Here is a 24,898-nt window from a genome sequence, read left to right on the forward strand (position 1 = left end):
ACCACCATCCTCTCCTCCTCCTCTTATAAAAGTCATATAATGTAAACGTGATAACCCCTCAGACCCTGGAGACATTCTGCTCGGAGGCCTTTGGAGATGATCTTGTCCTGGACAGAATCAAGACTATCAACTCAAAGTCAGCAAGTTGTGCAAGAAAAGTTTTGCCAAGTTTCACAGTTATAGTTCTGACTTAAAGGGCGTTCACGTGCATTTTCTCAGTCAGGAACTTTTCCAATAAAAAAATTAATAAATCACCTTTGCATTGATTTAACTGACTGGTTTTTAGTAATTGAGCCCATGGAGGAAACTAGTCTGAACCACAGTGAGGTGGTGAGAGTTCAGGAGTTGTCATTAGTGACTGCACAAGCAAGTAAAATCCTCCTCCACCAAACTATCCGGACTGGTTTTACTGGTCAAAAAGAAGCAAAAGAAACGGTATGATTCATGAACAGGATCGGACGTTGTCGTGCAGACCGCCAAGCAACAGTTCTGTCCTTTATTTTGTGTGTGTGTGTGTGTGTGTGTGTGTGTGTGTGTGTGTGTGTCTGTGTGTGTGTGTGTGTGTGTCTGTGTGTGTGTGTGTGTGTGTGTGTGTGTGTGTGTCTCCATCTGTATGTATCCAACGACTGGCATTGTGTTTGTTAATGATTGGCCCGATCAGACTGCATGAGGCCAATAAACCCATTTAGAGCAAACGGCAAAGAGTTTCATCACACACACACACACACACACAAGTTTTTATGACTGTGTTCATGCACTTTATTCTGAAAGGTTTTCATTCATTAATCCAGTTTGATCTAAGTGTTCAGATCCTGTGTGAACTTTTCTTTTTGTCAAGAAGAGCTCAGTAACTTTTTAAAGAGAGTAATCTACAGAGTACATGGATTAAATGTAACTCTGCTGATGCTGCCTCTTCTCACTGTGTTGGATGTGTTGGCTCTTCCTCACTGGTGGATTCCACCAGTTCACCTCCCATAATCTGTTCCAGTGCTCCCTCTAGTGGACAACATCTCAACTTCACTACAGCTGCCACTGGGAAGACCTTTCACCAACAATGTGTTTATTATTAGTAATGTAACAAAAAGTACTGGAGGAGGAAGAAAATGAAATTTTCAATTTTTCTTGTTGTTGCTCCATCACCTAAAATCTGTTCTCCTGTGTTTGACCTAAAAACTGATGGAAAAAAAATCTGTTCTCAAAAAATTTGACAATTCTGACTAAACTGACTTTTTTCCTCAAAATTCTGACTAAAATTGTGGGGGGGTTTCCTCAAAGAAATTGACTTTTTTTTCTCCTCAAAATTTTGACCTTTTTCCCCTCAAAATTCTGACCAAAAAACAAATGTTTTCCTCCAAAAATTTGACTTTGTTCCACTCAAAATTCTGACCCGAAAAATTAATTTTTTCCCATCAAAATTCTGACTAAAATTTTGACTTTTTTCCCCTCAAAATTCTGACCAAAAAGATTGGACTTTTTTTCTCAATAATTCTGACCCCAAAAAAGCCTTTTTTCCCCTCAAAATTCTGACCAAAAAAACGTAATTTTTCCTCCAAAAAAATTTACTTTTTTTCTTACAATTCTGACAAAAAAACTTACTTTTTATGAATAAAAAATGTTTTCTCAAGAATTCTGACCAAAATTCTGACCTTTTTTCCCCTCAAAATTCTGACCAAAAAAACTTAATTTTTCCTCCAAAAATTCTGACAATTCTGACCAAAACTGACTTTTTTTCTTAAAATTCTGACAAAAAATTTACCCTTTTCCTCAAAATTCTGACTACAATTGTGGGGGGGGGGGGGGGGTTCTCAAAAATTCAGACTTAAATTTGGACATTTTTCCTAAAAAAAAAAAAGACTTTTTTTTCTCCTCAGAATTCTGACAAAAAATTTGGCTTTTTTTCTCACGAATTCTGACCAAATTTCTGACCCAAAAATGACTTTTTCCCCCTCAAAATTCTCACCAACTTCTGACTAAAATTGTGGATTTCCCCCCAAAATTATGACAACAATTTTGACCTTTTTTCCCCTCAAAGTTCTGACCAAAAAAACGTAATTTTTCCTCCCAAAAAATTGTCTTTTTTCACTCAAAATTCTGACAAAAATGTAGACATTTTTTCCTCATAATTCTGACAATTTTTTTTTATTTTTTTCTCAAAATTCTTACCAAATTCTGGCTAAAATTGTGTGTGTGTGTGTGTGTGTGTGTGTAAGGGGGAGGGGGTTCCCCCCAAAATTATGAATAAAAAATGTTTTCTCAAAAATTCTGACTAAAATTTTGACTTTTTTTCTTAAGAATTCTGACCAAAAAATGACTTTTTTCCCCCTCAAAATTCTCACCAAATTCTGGCTAAAATTGTGGTTTTCCCCCCAAAATTATGACTACAATTTTGACCTTTTTTCCCCTCAGAATTCTGACCAAAAACACGTAATTTTTCCTCCCAAAAAATCACTTTTTTCCACTCAAAATTCTGACCCAAAAAATGATCGTTTTTCACTCAAAATTCTGACAAAAATGTAGACATTTTTTCCTCATAATTCTGACATTTTTTTTTTTTTTTCTCAAAATTCTTACCAAATTCTGGCTAAAATTGTGTGTGTGTGTGTGTGTGTGTGTGTGTAAGGGTTCCCCCCAAAATTATGAATAAAAAATGTTTTCTCAAAAATTCTGACTAAAATTTTGGCTTTTTTCACCTCAAAATTCTGACCAAAAAAACGTAATTTTTCCTCCAAAAATTCTGACAATTCTGACAAAAACTGACTTTTTTTCTTAAAATTCTGACAAAAAAATGACCCTTTTCCTCAAAATTCTGACTACAATTGTGGTGTGGGGGGGGGGCGGGGGTGGGTTCTCAAAAACTCTGACTAAAATTTTGGCTTTTTTTCTCAAGAATTCTGACCAAAATTCTGACCCAAAAATGACTTTTTTCCCCTCAAAATTCTGACCCAAAAATGACTTTTTTCCCCTCAAAATTCTCACCAAATTCTGACTAAAATTGTGGTTTTCCCCCCAAAATTATGACAACAATTTTGATCTTTTTTCCCCTCAAAGTTCTGACCAAAAAAACGTAATTTTTCCTCCCAAAAAATTTACTTTTTTCCACTCAGAATTCTGACCCAAAAAATGATCTTTTTTCACTCAAAATTTTGACATTTTTTCCTCATAATTCTGACAATTTTTTTTATTTTTTTCTCAAAATTCTTACCAAATTCTGGCAAAAATTGTGTGTGTGGTGTGTGTGTGTGTGTGTGTAAGGGGGGGGGGGGGTTCCCCCCAAAATTATGAATAAAAAATGTTTTCTCAAAAATTCTGACTAAAATTTTGACTTTTTTTCTCAAGAAGTCTGACCAAAATTCTGACCGAAAAAAATGACTTTTTTCCCCACCAAAATTCTCACCAAATTCTGAACTTTTTCTTCCTCAAAATTCTGACTAATTGTGGGGGGGTTTTCTAAAAAGATTGGACTTTTTTTCTCAATAATTCTGACCCAAAAAAAGCCTTTTTTCCTCCTCAAAATTCTGAACAAAATTTGCTTTTTTTCTCAAAATTCTCACCAAATTCTGAACTTTTTCTTCCTCAAAATTCTGACTAAAAGTGTGTGTGTGTGTGTGTGTGGGGGGGGGGGGGGTTGTCAAAAAATCTGACTTAAATTTTGACCTTTTTCCCCTCAAAATTCTGACCAAAAAACAAATGTTTTCTTCCAAAAATTTGACCTTGTTCCACTCAAAATTCTGACCCAAAAAATTTTTTTTTTCCATCAAAATTCTGACTAAAATTTTGACTTTTTTTCTCAAGAATTCTGACCAAAAAATGACTTTTTTCCCCCTCAAAATACGCACCAAATTCTGACTAAAATTGTGGTTTTCCCCAAAAAATTATGACAAAAATTTTGACCTTTTACCCCCTCAAAATTCTGACCAAAAAACCATAATTTTTCCTCCAAAAATTCTGACAATTCTGACCAAAACTGACTTTTTTTCTTAAAATTCTGATAAATAAATGACCCTTTTCCTCAAAATTCTGACTACAATTGTGGGGGGGGTTTCTCAAAAATTCAGACTTAAATTTGGACATTTTTCCTAAAAAGAAAAATTACTTCGTTTTCTCCTCAGAATTCTGACAAAATTTTGGGTTTTTTTCTCAAGAATTCTGACCAAAAAATGACTTTTTTCCCCTCAAAATACGCACCACATTCTGACTAAAATTGTGGTTTTCCCCAAAAAATTCTGACCAAAAAAACGTAATTTTTCCTCCAAAAATCCTGACAATTCTGACAAAAACTGACTTCTTTTCTTAAAATTCTGACAAAAAATTTACCCTTTTCCTCAAAATTCTGACTACAATTGTGGGGGGGCGGGGTTCTCAAAAATTCAGACTTAAATTTGGACATTTTTCCTAAAATAAAATTTCTGACCCAAAAATGACTTTTTCCCCCTCAAAATTCTCACCAAATTCTGGCTAAAATTGTCGTTTTCCCCCCAAAATTATGACAACAATTTTGACCTTTTTTCCCCTCAAAGTTCTGACCAAAAAAACGTAATTTTTCCTCCGAAAAATTAACCTTTTTCACTCAAAATTCTGACAAAAAATTAGACATTTTTTCCTCATAATTCTCTCAATTTTTCTTTTTTTTTCCTCAAAATTCTTACCAAATTCTGGCTAACATTGTGTGTGTGTGTGGTGTGTGTGTGTGTGTAAGGGGAGGGGAGTTCCCCCCAAAATTATGAATAAAAAATGTTTTCTCAAAATTTCTGACTAAAATTTTGGCTTTTTTTTCTCAAGAATTCTGACCAAAAAAACGTAATTTTTCCTCCAAAAATTCTGTCAATTCTGACTTTTTTTCTTAAAATTCTGACAAAAAAAAAAAAACCCTTTTCCTCAAAATTCTGACTACAATTGTGGGGGGGGGGGTTCTCAAAAATTCTGACTTAAATTTGGACATTTTTCATTAAAAAAAAAAAAAATGAATTTTTTTCTCTCCTCAAAATTCTGACAAAAAATTTGGCTTTTTTTCTCAAGAATTCTGACCAAAAAAACGTAATTTTTCCTCCAAAAATTCTGTCAATTCTGACAAAAACTGACTTTTTTTCTTAAAATTCTGACAAAAAAAAAAAACCCTTTTCCTCAAAATTCTGACTACAATTGTGGGGGGGGTGGGGGTTCTCAAAAATTCTGACTTTTTTCTCAAAAGTTCTGATAAAAGTTTTGACTGTTTTTTCTCAAAAGTTCTGATAAAAGTTTTGACTGTTTTTTCTCAAAGAATTCTGACTCAAATTTGACCTTTTTCCTCCTAAAATTTGACATTTCCTTCTCAAAATTCTGACAAAAAAAAGACTTTTTCTCAAAAATTCTGACAAAGAAATTGACTTTTCCCCTAAAAATTCTGACTAAAATTTTGACCTTTTTTCTCAAGAATTCAGACTAAATTTGTGGGTTTTTATTACTCCCCCCCCCTCCAAAATTCGGACTAAAATTTTGACCCAAAAAAATATTTTTTCCCCCTCAAAATTCTGTCAAAATTTTTGACTTTTTCCCTTAAAAAATCTGACTAAATTTGTGTGTGTGTGGGGGGGGGGGGTTCTCAAAAATTCTGACTAAAATTTTGACCTTTTTCCCCAAAAATTGACTAAGATTTTGAACTTTTTCCTAAAAAAAGTGACTCTTTTCTCCTCAAAATTCAGACAAAAAATCAGATTTTTTTTTCTCAAAAATTCAGACATATTTTCTCAAAAATTTTGACCAAAAAATTTTTATTTTCCCCCCCACAAAATTCTGACAAAATTATTTCCTTTTACCTTAAAAATTCTGACTAAATTTGTGGGGGGGTTTTTCTCAAAAATTCAGACAAAATTTTTGACCCTTTTCCTCAAAAATTCTGACAAGAAAATTGACTTTTTTTCCCTTAAAATTCTGACTAAAATTTGGGGTTTTTTTCTCAAAATTTCGGACTAAAATTTTGAACTTTTTCCTAAAAAAAATGGTATAAAATTTTGACTTTTTCCTAAAAGAATTGGACTAAAATTTTTACTTTTTCCATAAAATAAATTGGACTAAAATTTTGGGGGGTTTTCACAAAATTCTGACCAAAAAAATGACATTTTTCCTCGAAAAAATTGCTTTTCCCCCTCAAAATTCTGACTAAAATTTTGAAGAGAAAAAATACACTTGTTCTACTATGATACAGACTTTGTTTTATATGGTTAGTTACAATGTAACATGTATTTGTGTATGTAACAAGTCATTCTGCGTAATTTTTACAGCCATGAGATCATCAGGAGGGAATGAACACTTGAATATAGACTTTTATTTCACAGTTGCATAGAAATACATCATCTCATTTGTTTATGAAGAGAATTTGTCCAAAAGAAAAGAGAAAAACTATTTACAGTTTGAAAATACTTGTGTGAATGTTTTTATAGATGTGCTTTTAGTTCCATTTTATCATCTCCACTAAAACGCTAGCAGCCGAATCTCACTCTGACACATCGTCAACATTTTTCAGCACTTTAACTGTTTTCTTAACAGAAGAACATCCGGCTGAGTTTAGTTCAATAACAGAATTTTAATTTCACATGACGTCTTTTCTGCTTTTTAGGGAAACGCAAAAAACTTAGATTATTGTTTTTTGCTTCACAAAACGTATAAAGTGCTTAAATATTTCAAACTTTCACAGCCAACGCAAAACTTAAAAACAAAAAAGTTTGATGTTTATTTGCTTTCTTAAATAAGACATCAGATACCAATCTCACAGCTGGCTATCTTAGCTTAGCGTAAAGACACAAAATTAAGAAACAGCTAAAGACTTTTTTTTTTAAAATTTGGAAACTTTTTTAGTTGACTTTTTAGAGGCACTACAATCTAAATTTTACTTTTTTTTAATTTTAATGTTTTTAGGAAAAAGACTAAATTGTGGTTTTAAAAATCACAGAAATCAACGACAGAAGACAATTAGGGCTACGGGGACTTTTTTTTCTTTAACCTAGAAAAATTTAACATTCAAGATTTCATAGTAACAATCTTTTTCCACGTTTGGGAAAAATATCAAACACAAAAACACAATTCTCATAAAGCATTTTAAACAATTAGATCATGTTTTTGTTTTTTTTAAACGTTTTACCTCAAAATTTTGTTTGTTTTTTTCTCTGACAAAATTCTGACAAAAAATCTGACTTTAAAAAAAAAAAAATCAGACTACATTTTTGACATTGTTCCTCAAAATTTAGACTTTTTTTTTCTCAAAAAACACATTTTTCCTCTCTGAGATTAAAGTCAAAATTATGAGGGGAAAAGTTAGAACCTGACTAAAATTCAGACGTTTTTCCTCAAAATTCTGACAAAAGTTTTGACATTTTCTTCTCAAAAATTCTGACTTTTGATGTTTTTTTCTTAAAATGTTGACTTTTTCATCAAAATTCTGACTTAAATTTTGTGTGTTTTTCTCCAAAATTCTGACTAAAATTCTGACTTTCTTTTAGAAATGTTGTTCTGCATATGTTAAGGAGTGGGAAACATTTTTCAGAAGAAAAAATGTATTTTACATGTGTGAAACTGAGTTGGGAACACAAAGTTTTGGCAAGTGTACCTGAGTGTGTCTGACTTCACTACAGCTGTCACTGGGAAGACCTTTCACCAACAATGTGTTTTAGTTTAAAAAAAAAAAAAAAAAAAAAAGTACTGGAGGATGAAGAAAAACAAATGCTACTGGAAAAAAAACAAATTCATCCTAATTTTTTTATTTCTGGTGCTCCATTTTCTAAGTCTGGTCTAAACTGTGTTTATGACTTGAAAACTGGTGGAAAAAAGATCTGTAGAATTATTTTTATTTTTTTCATGTGTGAAACCAAGTGAAAAAAAATATTCTCCTGAAATGTTTTGTCTTGAGGGGCAAGTGAAGAAATTTATTTATTTATTTATTTTGGTGCTCCATTTTCTAAGTCTGTCCTAAATTGTTTTCACTGTTTATGTGTGAAACTGAGGGAAAAACTTTTTGGAGCCTGAAATGTTCAACAGCAGCTTTGAATTGACTTATTTTAGGATCATTTTACAAACATTTCCAGGAATGTGGAGGGATTGGCTGCACCGTTCAATAATAACAAAACAGTGTTTAAATATCATATCTACACATTTACTAACATTTGAAAATTAAAGTTAATTCAATCTTTTTTTTTTCATCGTGGCCACGCTCAGGGATTGTTGTGTTGGTTACACGAGGGAGGACAAGATTACTCACCGTCTTATTGGGTAATGCTTTATGTTCACAGTATTTAAAGGAACAGAGTCACCAGATCCTTTATGTAATATAGAGTTTATTAACCTTAATAAGGCATCGTGCTCACTTTAGATGCAGTAGTTGCAAAAAACGTGTATAAACGTGTTTTATTTACCAAGTTGACAAAATTAATAAGACCTAAAAATAAAATGTTTATTTATTTGAAACAAATGTTTTAATTCATTGATTCACAAGTCTGCTTTCCTGATTTTAATTTCAGTCCCAAACACTAAAAAATATAAATACCATATCTCTATCACACTGAAAAAAGGAAAATAATCTGCTTATTTATTATTCAAGGACTTTAATAAAATATCATTTGACCTGTTTGACGACCCAAATGAAGCCCTGGATTCTGGACAGGAGCATCAGCTAATTATAATAAACAAGACTCAGACACAAGGCGTTAAATTGCACCAAAAACATTTTTTATTCTATAAAAGAAGAAGGAGGAAGGGGGAAATAATCACAACTGTACAGGGAGAAACTGACTTTTAAACACCATGAGTCACAGTATCAAAAAGCTCACGTTTTCCTCACTGATCTTTACACATTTGTTCTGTACAATACAAAAAAAGAAACAAAAATATTATTAATAATTGTATTATTATAATGATAACTGCATTGCACTGAGTAAATATAGTACTGGCCCATAAGTTACTGCATTCAATAGAAAATACCTAAAGTTTGTGATTTGCAGAGGAAGTGATTCGTGGTGAGTCGAGGCACACAGACGGACACGGTCGGTGACGTCACCCTCGAACATCAACTCCGTCCCGTCAACGTCTCAGTGGGATCAAATTCTTTAAAAGTTTCACTGCCTGTTCACGGAGGAACGTTCCTGCTTTATACACCAACAGAAGATTCAGAAGAATACCGAAGGGAAAACAAGCTTTCACAAACCGCAAAAAACCAACAGGAAGCAGGAAAAACACAAACACATGCATCAGTCTCCCAATGACACCGACAGTAAGACGTAGTCTGGGTCATCGTCAGTCGAACATCCTCAGTGACTCACTGGAGGCGTTTCTCTCTAAAACATTGATGGTCACCAGAGCTGAGCGGTGTGCTTGTAAAGCGATGAGTCAGCATCAGTTTCATAATGACACGGACATGTGCTGCGTGGGGTCAAAGTTCAGAGGAATAAAAGGGCTTAGGATCCTTCAAACAGAGCTGCTGCACCTACATCACACAGAAAACACACACTTTCTCATTTAGCTCTGGTGGTATGAAGCACAGCTGACAGCTTCAGGGTTTATTTTATTATAGGAGGTGAACGGAATTTTATTTTGAGGATTGAAAAGTTGCTTTAATTAATCTGAAGATGGGTTAATCCACAGAAGTCTCTGTCCTGAGATTTCACTGGTGCTTTACTGAAGAAATCTCTATAAAGCCTGAGCATGAAGTGTGACAGATAATCTCTACAGTCAAGAGATACTTAGGATCAAAACTGGAGTCATCACGGTGGCCATCGAGGCAAACATTCAGTATATTTATCTAATATTTCATCCCACCAGGTCACATACTGGTGTTTTTACACATCATGTTTTATCTATTATCACAAGACCAACACTCAAGTGAAGTGATGGCAACTGAATCTTTGCTGTGACCACACGTGAGTGGACTGAAACTGAAGCTGTTCTGCAGATTGTCCTCGACGTCTTCAACGCTGTCAGCACCACAAACAAAATTCAATATATAAGATGGAAAAAAGGTTTGAACTGTTGCCGGGGCTGGATACCACCAGAAGTCAGTGAGAAAAGTGTTTTTCAAAATTTGAGTGAATTGAACCTTTAGTGAGTTATTGACAGGAGAACGAGCCGAGTGTCCTGCTTCTGTCTTTCGTCTGTCTTTGATAAAAAAGCCGAAATCTTGGTTTTAGGAGCTAAATGGGTATCTGCTGCTGTACGGGATAGAAAAACAGGACTTTTAAAACTTTTTAATCGAAACAAATGAACAGTTATTTTGTTGGTATTCAACAAAAGCACATCCAGTGAGCCTCAGCTCATAATATTCAATCAGTTTTGTGGATTAAAAAAAAAGTTGTTCTTTATCCTCAATTGGTATCTTCCATGTATAGTTTCATCATGTACCACCGGAGTGAATTTTTAACCAATTATACATGAAGGATTTTGATTTGTGTGTTCAGATTTGACTCCTTTTAAATGGGAGAAAATATATGAGCAGATTTAAATTGTCTGTTTTGTATCTGTGAAGCTTTCCTGCATTAAAATGTGTTTCTGTAGGTGATTATAGGTTGTTTCCTGTATGAAACCAGCAGTCAGAGCCATCAGATCCATGCCCATGTACCAAAAACAAAACAAAAAAAAATCAGGGTTTTTCTTTTTTTTATAGCCCTAAAGGACCTGAAAGTTTCGGGAGCTTGAGCATAAAAACAACATAAAACAAACTTTGTGACCCTCCGAACTAAATCTCACATTTCTGATTCTGTTTGTCATATTTTAAAGGAGGTCCTGTGCATTAATATCACTCTGTTAATAAAACATGGAGCCCTAATTAATTGTCAGTGAGGGTTTTTTTTCCCCCTCGGATCATCAATGTTAAGGGAAACCCACCGTCTCACGCACACACACACACACACACACACACACACACACACACACACACACACACACACACACACACACACACACACACACGCACACACACACACACACACGGACATGCTCACCAACATCACTATAAGAAAACAAGAAGGCTACTCTCCATGCAACAAGTGTGCACAACACAAGTGGGACCAATTATCTTTTTTTTTTTAAGAAACTACGAAACAAATGTCTTATTAGATCTGAAAAAAATGAACACATGATGAAACACATTTCATCAAACCAACAGAGGAAGAAGAAGAAGAAAAAGATTTTTCACATTATCTAGTCAGTGTTAAAAATAGAAATTCACCCGTTACATTTACTCTGCACTTTTTGATTATATACATTTATATACATGGATTTATCTTAATTATTTGTCATTGTCCTTAATGTCTTTATCAACAGTTTACAAAAGAAAGAAAATTGCAATCAAATGCATATACTCTTCTAGAAAGATGTGCTTAGTAACTATGTTTTTTTTTTTAGTTGAAGCGAGGGGATGTTAGGAGGAACGGGAACGCTGCAACTCACTGCAAGAAAACTGAATCCGACCCGACAGGTGACTGAATCCAGTTCAGATCCTTCATTTCTCTTTTTAAAACCACTTACTGAGCACCAAACGTCCTTTAACAAGTCTGATCGCAACATTTCAAAATCCACAACCAGATTCAGTGACGTGTCCCAGATGAATGTGTTTTTTTGCAGCGTGCAGACCAAACAACACTCTGGCCTGTTCATGGAGTGCACGTCCACCTCAGGCATGGTGCTGTGAAAGGTCAGGTGTACAACATCGTGCTCTCGTTGACTAGCTTTTTGAAATGACAACAACAACAGGAACTCCGAGTGGCTAACGAGAACAACGTCGCTGAAGCAAAATGTGTCTTGCCTTTTTTTGTTTGTGAAGCGACACGTCAGGACTGTGAGAAGCGAGATCCGTCGATCACTCGGCCTCGTGTTTAAGACATCACGAGATCATCTGCCTCCTTCATGTCAGTTTCAGGGTCGGCTTCGTTCAGCGGTCGACGGCTCTCGCTTCAACACGTCCTGACCTCCCTTTAAGGTTCTTGTTACAAACTACGTGAGCTGCATATCAGCAGTGCAACTACCAGCTAGTGCTTAACTACTGAGTTCAGAACAGCGCTTGGAGCGAGGTCTGCGTTATGTTGCATAATCAAGTTCAGTCCAGAATGGGAGCTGAAAACCAGCCCACTTAAGACATGGACGCCGTGGGTTAGAGCGCGGGAGGGGATCAGTTCTGCTCCGACTGCTCAAAGGTAGTTTGAAAAACGTGCTGATTAGATATAAAATTCAGCACGGGGGAGATATCAGGAGAGTTAGGTCAAGGAAAAGGCTTCAAAACAAGATTCTCTGTTAGTTCTGGAGGCGTTAAATAAAGTTCTGTCATGATGAAAACAGTTGAAGGAGAACTGATCCCCCGTCTGGTAGAAATGCTAGTGAGGAGAGCGCTTAGTTTCCCCGTAGTTTAAACTGCAGGCACTACGGACCCTGACGGCCCGACACAGTGCCTGGTTTCTCCCAGAACTTCTGACAGACGGCCGGGTCACTGTGACCTTCAGTGGCAGCCATGTTGGCTCCTCGTCCTGCTGCTCCACGGTTGTTGTGAAGTTATAAAACCAGTCCACATTTACATGGTCGGCCGTTTCAGCGTGATGGAGGTGAAACTTTCTGCTGCTGCAAAATCTGAAATCTCAGCCTTGATTTCTCAAAGTTTGGACCACATGTCCGCAGCCAGAATTAAATGTTGGCATTTTACGTTTCTGCAAATCTTGGATATTTTTAAAAGGTCATACTACATTCACATTATATGTTGATGAGATGACTCTCATGTCTGGAGATGGAGAGGATGGTGGTGTCGTTACTGTCCAGCCAGAGACCGTGAGTCTGAGGCAGCGTTTCATTTGTAAGCACGAGTCGGATTTTGTTAACGACATGCCCGGATATTTCCAGCCCAAACTGTGGCACCAAATCTGATATTTTTGACCAGACAAAGGGTTCATGTCCAGACGTGTTTGTGGCGACAAAACCAGACATACTTATGCTGATACCATGGGATATTTTAAAGCTGTTAGTGGAAACAGAACTGGATCTTTTTAACAAGATGTCAAGACGTTTTTCAACTGTGACTGCGGTGACAGAATCACGTATTTCAGGACAAAACATGATCTCTTTGTAACCCTAACCAGACCATAAGCACAGAGTTGTCACAAGATGAAATGAAGCCTAAAGATGTAAAGTTTCTAACACATCCGTGGTTTTCAGAATCGCACGCTGCCAACATTTAATCTGGCGACTGGATTGTATTTAACGTCCTCTGATAAATGGGACTTCTCAGGTAGTTCAATGTGAAATACTAAAGACACTGTCAGGCCTCCTCGCCGCAGTCTTTCGTGTTTACCAGACAATTTGTCTCCAAATGAAACATGAATTTTTTCAAAGTCTGACACAACAGCTGAGCTCTGACCTCGTCATGGAAAACACTGAGACAAACGAGCCAACGCTGCAACCGTCAGGTTCCCTGGACAAACAGCGACTCGCAGTCGGCCCGCCGTCGTCTGTCAGCGGTTCTGGTTTCGCCCTTTTACAGATTGACTTCAGTTATTAAGGCTCAACGGGCAAGAGGTAAAGAACAACAAGTGCCCGGAACACACACTCGTAAAAATCTTAAATTCTGATTATGTGTTTGTCTCAAAACATGCACACTCACCCACAGACACACACACACACAACACACGCAGGAAACACACACTCAGAAAAGCTCCCCTAGTCCCTGTGCGAGAGTTTTACTTGTAATCTCAAACTATTTGTGTCTCCTCAGTCTTTTTCACAGCCTCAGAACACAAAGAAAGGATCTGAAATCTAAAAAAAACGATGCCATTCTGTTAAGAGCCAAACGTGGCAAAGAAGAAGAAAAATAAAAACACAACTGAAGGCCTTGTTTCATAAAACAGCAACGACGACGCATAAAAAGCAAAATACTGTTATCAAGAAGAACCAGAAAGGTGTGTGGGGGGAGAACACACCATCATATGATTGATACAATGAAAACAAATGAATCTTTATAAAGTTCACAGTCTTGTAGCTCCCTGTACCAGGGGAGGGGAGGGGGGGGGGGGGGGGGGGGGTCGGGATGTAATAAACTACTTTCAGATCTGAGCCTCAGACGTCTGACGTCACTTCAGCTGCTCGCTGCATGCACAGACACTCAAACACCGACGTGAACAGAGGAGGGAAGTTTACAGTCAGGACAGTAATGTTTGACTTCTTCATGGTGTGTTTCCACTGCACGCTGCGGCTCAGCCCCACTCTACTCGCTCTCTGTTGGTCTTTCATTATGAAAAGTTCATGTGCTGTCAGGATATTTGGAAAAAACGTTTTTCCAACTGGGAACATTAACGTGAATGTCTTCTTGAGTTGGAACGACTCAGAAAGTTTGAGAAAATGTTGTTAGACGAGTCAACGACGTATGAACGTAAAGATCAGGTTCTCAGTAAGAAACTGTTGACGTGATGTTTCAACGCTCTGAGCGATAAAATATAAAAACAACTTCTTCTTGGCGTCCCACATTCTGACACGATGCACATGAACCGGTAGTTTTTATCAACAGTTTTACGCTGTGTTGGTGATCAGCTAAAACCCCGACTGTGTTGAGGAGGACCTGTAAAAAGTACCTGGTACCAAAGTGAGGTGAGGCGAGTGAAGGCGAGCCGTGCCATGCGGTGGAAACTGCTTTGGAGATAATCTGGGCCGAGGATTAGAGCTGGGAATTGAATTTTTATATTTTTTCCAGAAGCGACTGAAATGATTTTGTATTTTTGAGGTTTTATTTACTGATTCTTGGATCAGATGGCAACAACTCTGCCACGAGTCCTCAAGTTAAAACAGTTAAAGAGGAGAAAATATTAAAGTTCTTCAGTTACTAAAAAGATTCCTGGAAAAGCAGAAAAAAAATCCCTCAAACATCCATAAAATAACATTTTGGCTTGAAGTCAACAAACTTTCCAACTGTGGATCTGAACATGATGAAGTTTCTAAAGAAAAGAGCAGCTGAAGTGACGTCCTGCTCAGAAACGGTTCACACAGTCCTCCTCTTCCTCCTCTGTTTGGATGGATGGAGATGTGATGGATGGATGGATGGATGAACGTCCCTGCTGATGGATGCCCTTCAGTCCATCCTCCTCTGAAGTCTGGTGTGACGGGTGGGTTGAGCTGGAGGATGGTGGGGAGGGGAATGTTTAAGGGTGGACGGTGATGATGATGAAGATGAAGATGAAGATGTGTTGAAACACACACAGTAAAAATCCTTTAACGTCCACTGCACACACACACATTCCTGATATTCCTGTGATTTCAAGATGAAGAGGAGGAGGAGGAGGAGGAGGAGGTGCAGTGTTTTTATCTGCTGATGGGGCTTAACATCCTGAAACAGGAAGTAGGTTCACTGGTACAAGATGTGCTGTGAGGGACTTGGAGATGTCGGGGGGGGAGGGGGGAGGGATGAGGGGAGGTTAAGGGGGAGGTCAGAGTTCACATCATGACGTGGCGGCGGCGGTGCAGGGACAGGTGGTCGGACCGGGAGAAGGAGCGGTCGCACTCGGTGCAGCGGAAAGGTTTGATCCCCGTGTGCTTGCGGAAATGTCGAGTCAGCTCGTCGGAGCGGGCGAAGCGCCAGGTGCAGCCCTCCCAGGTACAGTGGTAGGGCTTCTCACCTGGAGGAGGAAGGAGGAGACAAGGAGAGGAGTTAGGGGACAGAAAAGGATGGGAGGAAGCAGCAGAAGAAAGAGGAACGATGGGATACTGGTGGACTGAATGAAAAAAAGTTTTTTTAAAAATATCAACTACATTTCCCAGAATTCCCAGTTCAGCTCAGTAAAACTGGTCTCTCTGCCTCTTCTACAAATACTTCTTACAGTATGATCATTTAATGTTGCCACTTTTATATCTTTACCATTTTCTTCTGAGGGGTTCTTTCTACTCAAACTGCTCAGAAAAGCTTTAAACGACCAAATCTTGAACTTTCTTAATCTTTTCCAGTCTCTGTAAAGTTTTAACAAGTCTTTACAGTTAAACAACAGAAGATATCACTTTTCAGAGCCTCACCTGCTTTTGTCTCACTGGAAAATACACCTCAACACCATGAATCAATTACATCTTTCTGTGGCTGATTTAGTGACGTTTCATTGAATGTTTTTCTAAGAATAAAACCTGGGAAATTAGCTGCCTGCAGAAACTATTCACAGCCGGTGTTCAGGGGTCATATTGCGGCGAACTGCTCCTTTAATCTTGAGATGCAAACACTTGCATGGTGAAAAAATAGACGAGCTAACTGAAGATGGAAAACAGAATATCATGACATGATATTAAACCATGGGAAAACACCTGTGCTATAAGCTTAAATCAAGACAAAGAGAGCGAGATTACATCAGGCACATTGTGTCTTTCTCTTGTCAGCCTGGTTATTAATCAATATTTAGTTTATCTGAAGGGACCAGGGTGGGACATTAGCACCAGCCAGTTGCTGGTTAAATATGAAAGTGCTGGTAGAGTTCAGACACAAATAATGAATTATGACTGAGCGGCTGGTGAATGTCATCATTTATCTGTCAGTTCTGGTAGACGGTCACATTTCAAAAGTTAATTTCCCACCATGGTTAGCTCAGTTAGCGGTTAGCTTCCTTTAGCAACAAGAAAAAACTCCCTAAAGCACTCTGGTGCCTATTAAATGTTCTGAGGCCAGTGTGAAGACAGGGAATCACATCTTAAATCTGAAACACAACTAAATATTAATAATCTAAAAGTTTATAAGAGCACACGCTCCAGAATGTCCGTCCACCCGGACAGATTGAGTTGTGTAGTTAGTGTTCGTCTCGTCTCACCTGTGTGTATCCTCCTGTGGGCTTTGAGGTGGGAACTCTTGGTGTAAACCTTTTTACAGCCTTCATAGTCACACATATGGATCCGCCTCCTCTTGATGTCCGGCGAGTCTGGGTCGACGGGCTCCAAGTCCATGACCGACCTGAAGAGAGGAGGGGAGAGTGATGCTGAGTACTGGTTCTGTTCATACGTCCATGAACCAGGGTTTCATTTTACGACCTGTCGTACGACATTCGTGTGTTTCATCACCATCAGAGCACAGCACAGCAGATCTGTCATCAGGCTCATGTGAAAGTGATATTAGAGCCACCGGGGGGCGTCAGAGAGTCGGACTGCTCAACACAGCTGCACCACAGCCTCCACTCGACTCCAGCAGGACTGGATCTCTCTTGTTTACTGCTTTTGTATCTGCTCATCTTTTATTCCCTTTTTCCTCCAACAAGAAACAATCTGACTGAAACCATCAACTCTTTTCTCTCCATCTCCTCTCTCCTATACCACATTTATATCTTTATATATATATATATATATATATATATATATATATATATATATATATATATATATATATATACATACATATATATGTATAAATATACTTTATATTAGTTATTTATACTGAAATGTTAATCGAGTTGATTTGATAAAAAACTCTCTCTCTGTCTCTCTTGAGCCTCTTTACAGGGAGGTGTGACGACAAACTGCATTACGAAACCATGTTTACACCCCAGTACAGGGACTGCCCTGCCCAGCAACACACACACACACACACACAGGCACAGACACAGACACACAAACACACACACACAGAGCAGATTACAGCACTAAGCTAACCGTCACCGCCCACACCCTGAATTTCAGTTACAGTCAGACGGCCTCGCCCACTGGGTGTGGCAGCGGCTCTCTCCTGATTTACTAATAAACACACTGGACACACACACATGCACATATACACTCACACACATGCACACATACACACACACACACACACACACACACACACACATACACACATACACACACACACACACACACACACTGCATACTACTGTACTGGTAAGAGCCCTCATCGGCACACTAACCTTCACTCTGCAGCCTGTCAGATGTCCAAACTTTTACTTGACAGGACCAAATGGCCTCAGTTATTAAGTACTGAGCACACACACACACAGACACACACACACACACACACACACACACACACACACGCACACACACACACACACACACACACTTGTCTCTGTGTGATACAGCCTGGGTGTCTCCAGTGCTGTACTGAGGGTTATGTAAGGTTATATAAGTGTCCAGTGGAGGCAGCGCTGCAGTAATGTAATTAGTCAGGAGGCTGCAGGGGAGGGAGGGATCCACACAGACACTGCATTTCCCACAATCCCCTGCTGTGCATTAGTGTCTCTCTCACTGGCCTCATATCACTGACTTGACAGTGAGATTACATCATCTGTAGTTTAATGTCCTGTTAGCAGTTTTACAGACGTCTGATTTATAACGGAGGGAATGCTTTCTGCAGCACGACGGTCGACACCGCGTCAGGCTCCAACCAAGTGTTTTATTACAAGCAGGCAGTGTTGTTGCAAAAGTTGAACATTTTTGGAAATAAGCTGTCCAAATACTGGACACAGGAGGAAGCAGCTAGCCTGGCTCATAGATCACCATGTAGCATGTTGTGTATTGTACAATAACTAACACCAGATGTCACAGGGAGACACACACATTTGAACTAAGTGAACAAAAATCAATGAAAACGTATTAACAAAGTGCAGCAAAGAGTTGGATGTGACACGTTTGTAATTTCTGAGCTGCCCTTGTACGTGATGCGTTCAGGTCGACAGAAGCAGGCGACATTTAAGAACCAGCAGCGATGAAACCGTTGCATCGCCTCACGTCTCTGCCTGAAACCTGTACTTGAACGCACCACAGAGACGACAGCAGATGGCCAAATGTTGCAAACGTTCTGCGGCGGCCTGAGAGGAAATGTCTCTCCGTACCACCGGGTGGCAGAAGTCTGTATATCTGCAGTCGTGAATCTTCAGGTTTCACTTTTTGAATGACGAATACAAACTGTTGTTATATTAAAGCAGCGTTTTCTGTCACTTCTGTCACAGTTGAAAAATAAGGAGAAACTGCACTCAGTCGGTGACATCATGGATACTGCAGCAACAGGCCGAGGCTTTACCTTTCTTCTTTTATTCTCTCTGCACATGGACTGATTTGCTTCACTTAAGAGCTTTCTCTGACCGACAGGCTCCACCGTGCTAAGTCGGCTGAAAAGCCACCGACAAGGGCCGACTGGTGCCAACAGTGCAGGACACACCGCAAAAACTAGAGCCGGAGACGCTCAACGACCGTCTGACATTGGCCAACGGTGTGTCAGGGCCCTTTGAGACTAAGAGGGGTCCGGTTTGAGACAGTTGTGGTTCTGGACAACAGGGCTACGACTAAAGTTTTATCATCATCATTATTTTTAAGGCCACTGAATATTCTGAGATGAACTCACCCTGCGTCGAGGCTCTGGGCACTGAGGGAGGCCGATCCAGACTCTGTGCCGCTCTCTGCATCGCTGTCACTCTGATACTCCACCGGAGACGTCGACCCCGGCTTGATACGAACTGCAGAGAGGACAGGATGGATAGAAGGAAGGAGGAGAGAGCGAGGGGCCCAGAGAAAGAGATAAAGTGGTGAATTAAATTAGAAAAGGAAGAAGCAGGAGGAGGAGGAGGAGGAGGAGGAGGAGGAGGAGGGAACAGACAGAAGAACAGCAGGAGGTTAATAACTTCTTAATAGTGATGCCTGGATTCCAGCAACTTAGCAACACAAAGACTTTCTCCCAGTGTGTGTGTGTGTGTGTGTGTGTGTGTGTCTGCGTGTGTCTGCGTGTGTGTGTGTGTGTGTGTGTGTGTGTAGTTAGGTGTGGTCCGCTCGCTGCAGAACTGAATCTCTGGATTTTTCTGCTCGTTTCTTCAAAAATTCCAAACATGTTTTTTAGTGTTTCTGTCCAACCTTCCTTCCTTTCCCTCATTTTTTTTTCTTTCTCTTCTCCAATAACCTTTTTACAAAGTCACCGCAGGAAGAAGAAAATGTGAACAGATGTTAATGAAAAAATATTCTGCACAACTCAAAGCGGATGCTAATTAGCAATTAACTGACAGACAAATCTCTGGAGGCGATCGCAGTCCTCCGCTGGTCGCTGCTAGAAATACTGACACATTCTGGGTGTTTGGACATTTAAATGAATGTCACCACTTCAGGTAATATGCAGCAGGAGGACGACCTGAAGAGAAAGTCCACTGTCACAACATTTGATATTTAAAGCTGCTGTAATAAATAGTTTTATATGAACAGCTGATCCACATGTGTGATAATTATCTGTAGTGATGTCTTTTACAGCCGACTGTCTCTGTCAGATCATCTGTATCCTGATCAGGCAGCAGCACTAATTTATTTAGTCTATTGGTACATTACCCCCACACTCCCTCTCTCTCCCTGTGTCAGTCAGAGTCTCTCGCCCCCTCATCACTCCCTCTTTTCCCCCAAAATTCACAATTTCACAGGCTGCTGCTCACCAGGAACAAAGTCTCCACGACATGAGCGAGCGACGATCAAAATAAACACGTAACAAATGAAAACAAAAAAGTGCAAATTACCCGTGCACCCCACCCCCCTCGCTCCCCCGCCTCCCCTATCTGCAGGAATGTGGCGGCCATATTGGTCAAAGTCCAGCCAGCCTGCAGAGAGCGAGGAGGGGAGGGGCGGCTGGAAGGGTGACGCAAGGAATTTGGGTGTGTGTGTGTGTGTGTGTGTGTGTGTGTGTGTGTGTCACACACCAATAGAAGTGTTCTTTGTCTCTGGAGACAATTAAGCCACCCCCACCCATCCGCCATTGCAGCCTTCCTCTTTCAAAGGCAGAGCGACCTCATCTCCTCTCCTCTCGACCTCTGCTCTCTCGCCTCCTCATCCTGCCTCACCCCTGCAGCAACCTCACCCCTCCACCCTCCCCCCCACCCTCACCCTCACCTCCACCTCTCACTCCCTTTCTCCATCTGCGTCTACCTTTTCCTCCCACACAACACGGCAGCACATGAGCAGCGAGCTTCCTCCTGCTTGTTTGCTCTGCAGGAGCATGAAGGAATACGAACACTTCCTGCCTCCTCCTCTCTTTATCTCTTCGCACTTTGTTTCTGCTCCTGAGCAACGAAATGCAGCAACAAAACTGAATTTCTCTGAGAAGTGGCGGCGCCTTCGCTGAACGCTCTGAATCCACCTGGCTCTACTCAACAGATTAGATGATATTAGATTACATTAGTTGGGGGAACACTTGAATGATCCCTCTGAGGAAACAGAAGAAAACGATAGCTGAGCTGACTGTGAGCTACTGTAGATGTGAGATCATGATCTGGACCATCTGTTTGGTTTCTTTGGTGTAAAGGAGACGGACTGGACCGGTCGGTGAATATGATTCACAGTGACATAATAACTCAAACTGTCCTTTGAGTCCTTTGATAACCAACTTATTATAAGATGTCCTGCAGCATGGATCCATAATTTCACTTGTATTAGGTCATTTTCTCCTCAAATTCAGTGTTATTTCCTGTATGTGAGCTTTCTGATTTTGCAGCGTACAGTAAAATAGTGTTTTAGTGACATTTTGTGAATTTGCTCTTTTATTCTCAGAGTGGATCACAGCTGGGTAACTAATCTAATCCAATCTACAGTAATTACATACAATAAACCTGTAACACGCAGTATGTTTTGACCTACATAATATTTTATCTTCCCTCAGACAGAGTGGGAAACATCCTCATCCCGTCTGTGGAGAGTTTTGAAAAGCATGCTGGGAAATGCAGTCGAAGCAGCAGTTTGAGACAAAGTGGATGTTAATTATCAGACTGTGACAGAGGAACTCGTGGTATGGAGTCAAACTGTGTGAGAGCGTCTTCAGGCCGGATTCTTCTTTACGTTTCTGCCTCCTTCGTCTACATTCCTGAGTCGCGCTGCGTTTGGCTTCAGACGCCGAGGCGAACTGAACCGACTTCACTGCAGTTTGTCGAAGGGGCGGAGGCCTGTTTTGTTAGCTCGCCTGAGCAAATGTCGAGCTTCCCCTCGTGTTTACTTAAGGATGGATCACAGCTCCTTTAACCTCTCCGTTCACCGTTGTTATCGAATCGACCGGATGTCTCACGGTGTTAAAGGATCGGGTACAAGTTAAAAAATGACAGATTATTAGTTACTCAGCAAAAGAAACCCTGAGCTCCCATTGTGATTTATGAGGATGTAATCAGAGGTTGAAACATTGATGGATGCCCGTCAGGAACATTTCCCAACAACATCTGTAACATTTCTTTTCAAGAGTTTCCTCGTTTAAGTGGGAATATCAATCATCAGCACATATGGGGACGACAGAGATAGACAGGCAGACAGATGGCAAGTCTAACAAACGGCGAACCACCAACACACACCATCTCCCTCGAGAGACACACCGGACTCCTCTGAGACTGAGAGCTCGCCATAATGACAGTGTGGGTAAGAGAGACGGGACCGCGGAGGAACAATGGCGGGCGTGGCGGTCAGAAATTGGGAGGATAGCGATCTAACAACCGTCTGAAATTGCCTTTAATTTCCTGATTGGACACGATTTTAAAGGAAGATGCTCTAAAACGCTGTTTAAACACCTTCACACCGAGGCCGTGACACAGAGCAGCATCCGACTCATCCTGTTTATTAATCTGATCTTTTAATAGCTGGATCACAGAGGAAGATGTGTCATCGCTCGACGAGAGGCGGAGTCAACAAGGTGAAGTAGCCAATTAGAGGAGCAGGTCTGAAAACAGAGAAGAGGCCGGTTCTGTGACAGCACATGAGTCACTGCTGGTGTTCGGGTTGATGTAGAACAGAAAGCTGGTTTGGATTCAGCAGTTCTGTTGACTTTGCCTCCTCTACAGTTAAGTATATCATGTTTCACATGCTTGCTGCCAACATCTCAGTTCATTTATATTCATATTATATATATTTAGTTTAATGTTCACAGATCTAAAGTCAAATGAGCCAATCACAGCTCTTGAGGCGGACATGGAATGAGGACATAATCTTCCTGCACCAGAATCAGAAAAATGGCAACGAGCGTGAACAAGATGATCCGTCAGAATATTTAAAAAGTATATTTGACTAATTTATAGTAAAATTCTCTCCACAATCATCTAGAAAGCAGCACTTCAGTGAGATAAATGAGACTGTTTTAGACATGTTTCACTTCTGTTGGCAGATTATTTGTACTTGTCTTATTCACAGTGCAGCTTCTGCACACCTGAAGATCCACAGGTGCGTAGGAGAAGACCGAAGGCTGACAAAATCAGGATGAAGTCTCCCGCACACTGTCCACTTCACTTGCAATCAAGTTTAATGACAACAACATTTCGGTATCTGCTGTTAGCATGTTAGCATGCTATGTTAACATTAGTCTCAAACTACAGCTGAGGCTGATGGGAACAATTTTCCTGTAAGAGTCGCACGACACTGGATCTTTACCGATATCAAAGATTTTGCACAACAGGAGCAGTTGGACAGTTTTCTCTCACCTGATCCTTCTGAGCGCCCGTCGCTGCCGATGAGCGGCACTGTGATGGCTGCCGTGGCAACGCCGTCGGTAGGCATGGTGGTGTAGACGACCGGCAGCGACTGCACCACCACGGGGATGGTCTGCAGCTGCCCCACCTTGCTGGGCATGCTGACTGAGGGGATCGTGTGGATGACGTGGAGGATCTGCTGGCCGCCGGCGCCCTGAGTGGCCAAGATGGAGCCTGGAGAGAGGACCTGGAGGGGCGAGAGGAGAGGATCTGATTGGTCCCTCAGACTCTTCAACAAGTTCAACAGCTTTAATGGAGGAGGTTGAGTTTGTCTTTACCATGGAGCCTATCGATTGTACCGCTGAGGGGACCGGTGTGGCCGACAGGCTGGGCTGGGTCACGATGCTGCTGGGTGCAGGGTTGACCGTGGTGCTCGTCGTAGAAGAGGGGTGCGAAGAGGAGCGCGGCTTGTTGAGCGAGAGGTCGACGGGTTCGGTCTGGTCCTCGGCGGCGCACGGCCCGGGTGAAGAGGGCTCCGTCTTACACACCGTCGGCTCCGTCTTCACCTTCAGGTCTGTGGGCTGCGAGCAGTCGTCGCCTACGTCTGCCTGCTGGAGGAGAGGAACATAAGAGACATTCAGAAAGCTGAAACTGATGAACTGTGTTTCAAATGTGTTAATGCCACGATAATACTCGGCCTGACTCCTGACAACACGCCGACATCTGAGCTTCATCGAGTCGACTCACATCCTCAACTCAGTCAGATACTCTGATGTTAAACGACAGCACAGGAATCATTTCTGATGTATTAATTAAACTGAAGTGAAGCATGTCACCAAACACACGCTGCTTTATAGTTTGAACAGCCAGCAGGAGACACAAAAACTGGAAGGATGTGATATTTGTCTCTCGTACGGGGAGGTGTCATGTGAGCGGAGCACCTCAAGGCTTGGATGGAGAAGAAACTCTCCTGGTTGAATTATTAGTTTTTGAGAAATATCTGCTTCTTTAGATAAAAAAATCTAAAGGGTACAAGCCTGTGTGGATAAAAAGTTACCAACAGCCGGGGAGAGCTAACGATCGTCTGATGAAACATTCAGAGGTTCACTTTCAGATTCTGGGTCGACGGTGGATGAATTCAGCTCAGCATTTTGTTGAGAATTTAAATTTCACAGCTATGATTTGTTTCAGGAACCTGAATTTTTTCTCCATTGTCTCATATATTTCAGTATTCAAGGAGTCATTTCAGGAAACATTCAGCCCCGTAACCAGAAAAAAATGTTGGGATTTTACGTTGCTGCAAACAACAGATACTTTCAGATTAGTACATGTGATACATGTCATTTCTGTGAGTCATATGATGTTTAGATTACATGTGAATGATCTGACTCTCATGTCAGGAGGTGGAGGAGATGGTGGGGGTGTAACAGCTGTGTGAGACGCCATTTCAACATCTGTAAGGGTGAAACCAATGGATTTTCAACAAGACGCCGGGACATTTGCAGCCGTGTTTTTGGCGACAGAAGCCGGTAATTTAATCTAAAACACGATGT

At 40.3% G+C, this 24,898-nt stretch overlaps 1 protein-coding gene across 2 annotated transcripts in view; it reads right to left on the minus strand.

The window, feature by feature from the left end:
- Nucleotides 1-8,672: 8,672 nt before the first annotated feature.
- klf8 (Kruppel like factor 8) overlaps nt 8,673-24,898 on the minus strand; it is a 71,898-nt gene continuing 55,672 nt past the window's right edge. The window contains exons 3-7 of one of the 2 annotated variants that reach the window (XM_073479276.1): nt 23,684-23,953; nt 23,358-23,592; nt 19,283-19,394; nt 16,770-16,909; nt 8,673-15,602 (exon numbers count right to left, since the gene is read on the minus strand). In XM_073479276.1, coding sequence (XP_073335377.1) covers nt 15,421-15,602; nt 16,770-16,909; nt 19,283-19,394; nt 23,358-23,592; nt 23,684-23,953 — 939 coding nt within the window. In that variant the 3' untranslated portion in view covers nt 8,673-15,420. Of the gene's footprint in view, nt 15,603-16,769; nt 16,910-19,282; nt 19,395-23,357; nt 23,593-23,683; nt 23,957-24,898 lie in introns of both variants that reach the window. The other variant, XM_073479275.1, reaches the window with a different exon arrangement.

This window comes from Pagrus major, chromosome 13 (genome assembly GCF_040436345.1).
Source record: "Pagrus major chromosome 13, Pma_NU_1.0".
NCBI lineage: Eukaryota > Metazoa > Chordata > Actinopteri > Spariformes > Sparidae > Pagrus > Pagrus major.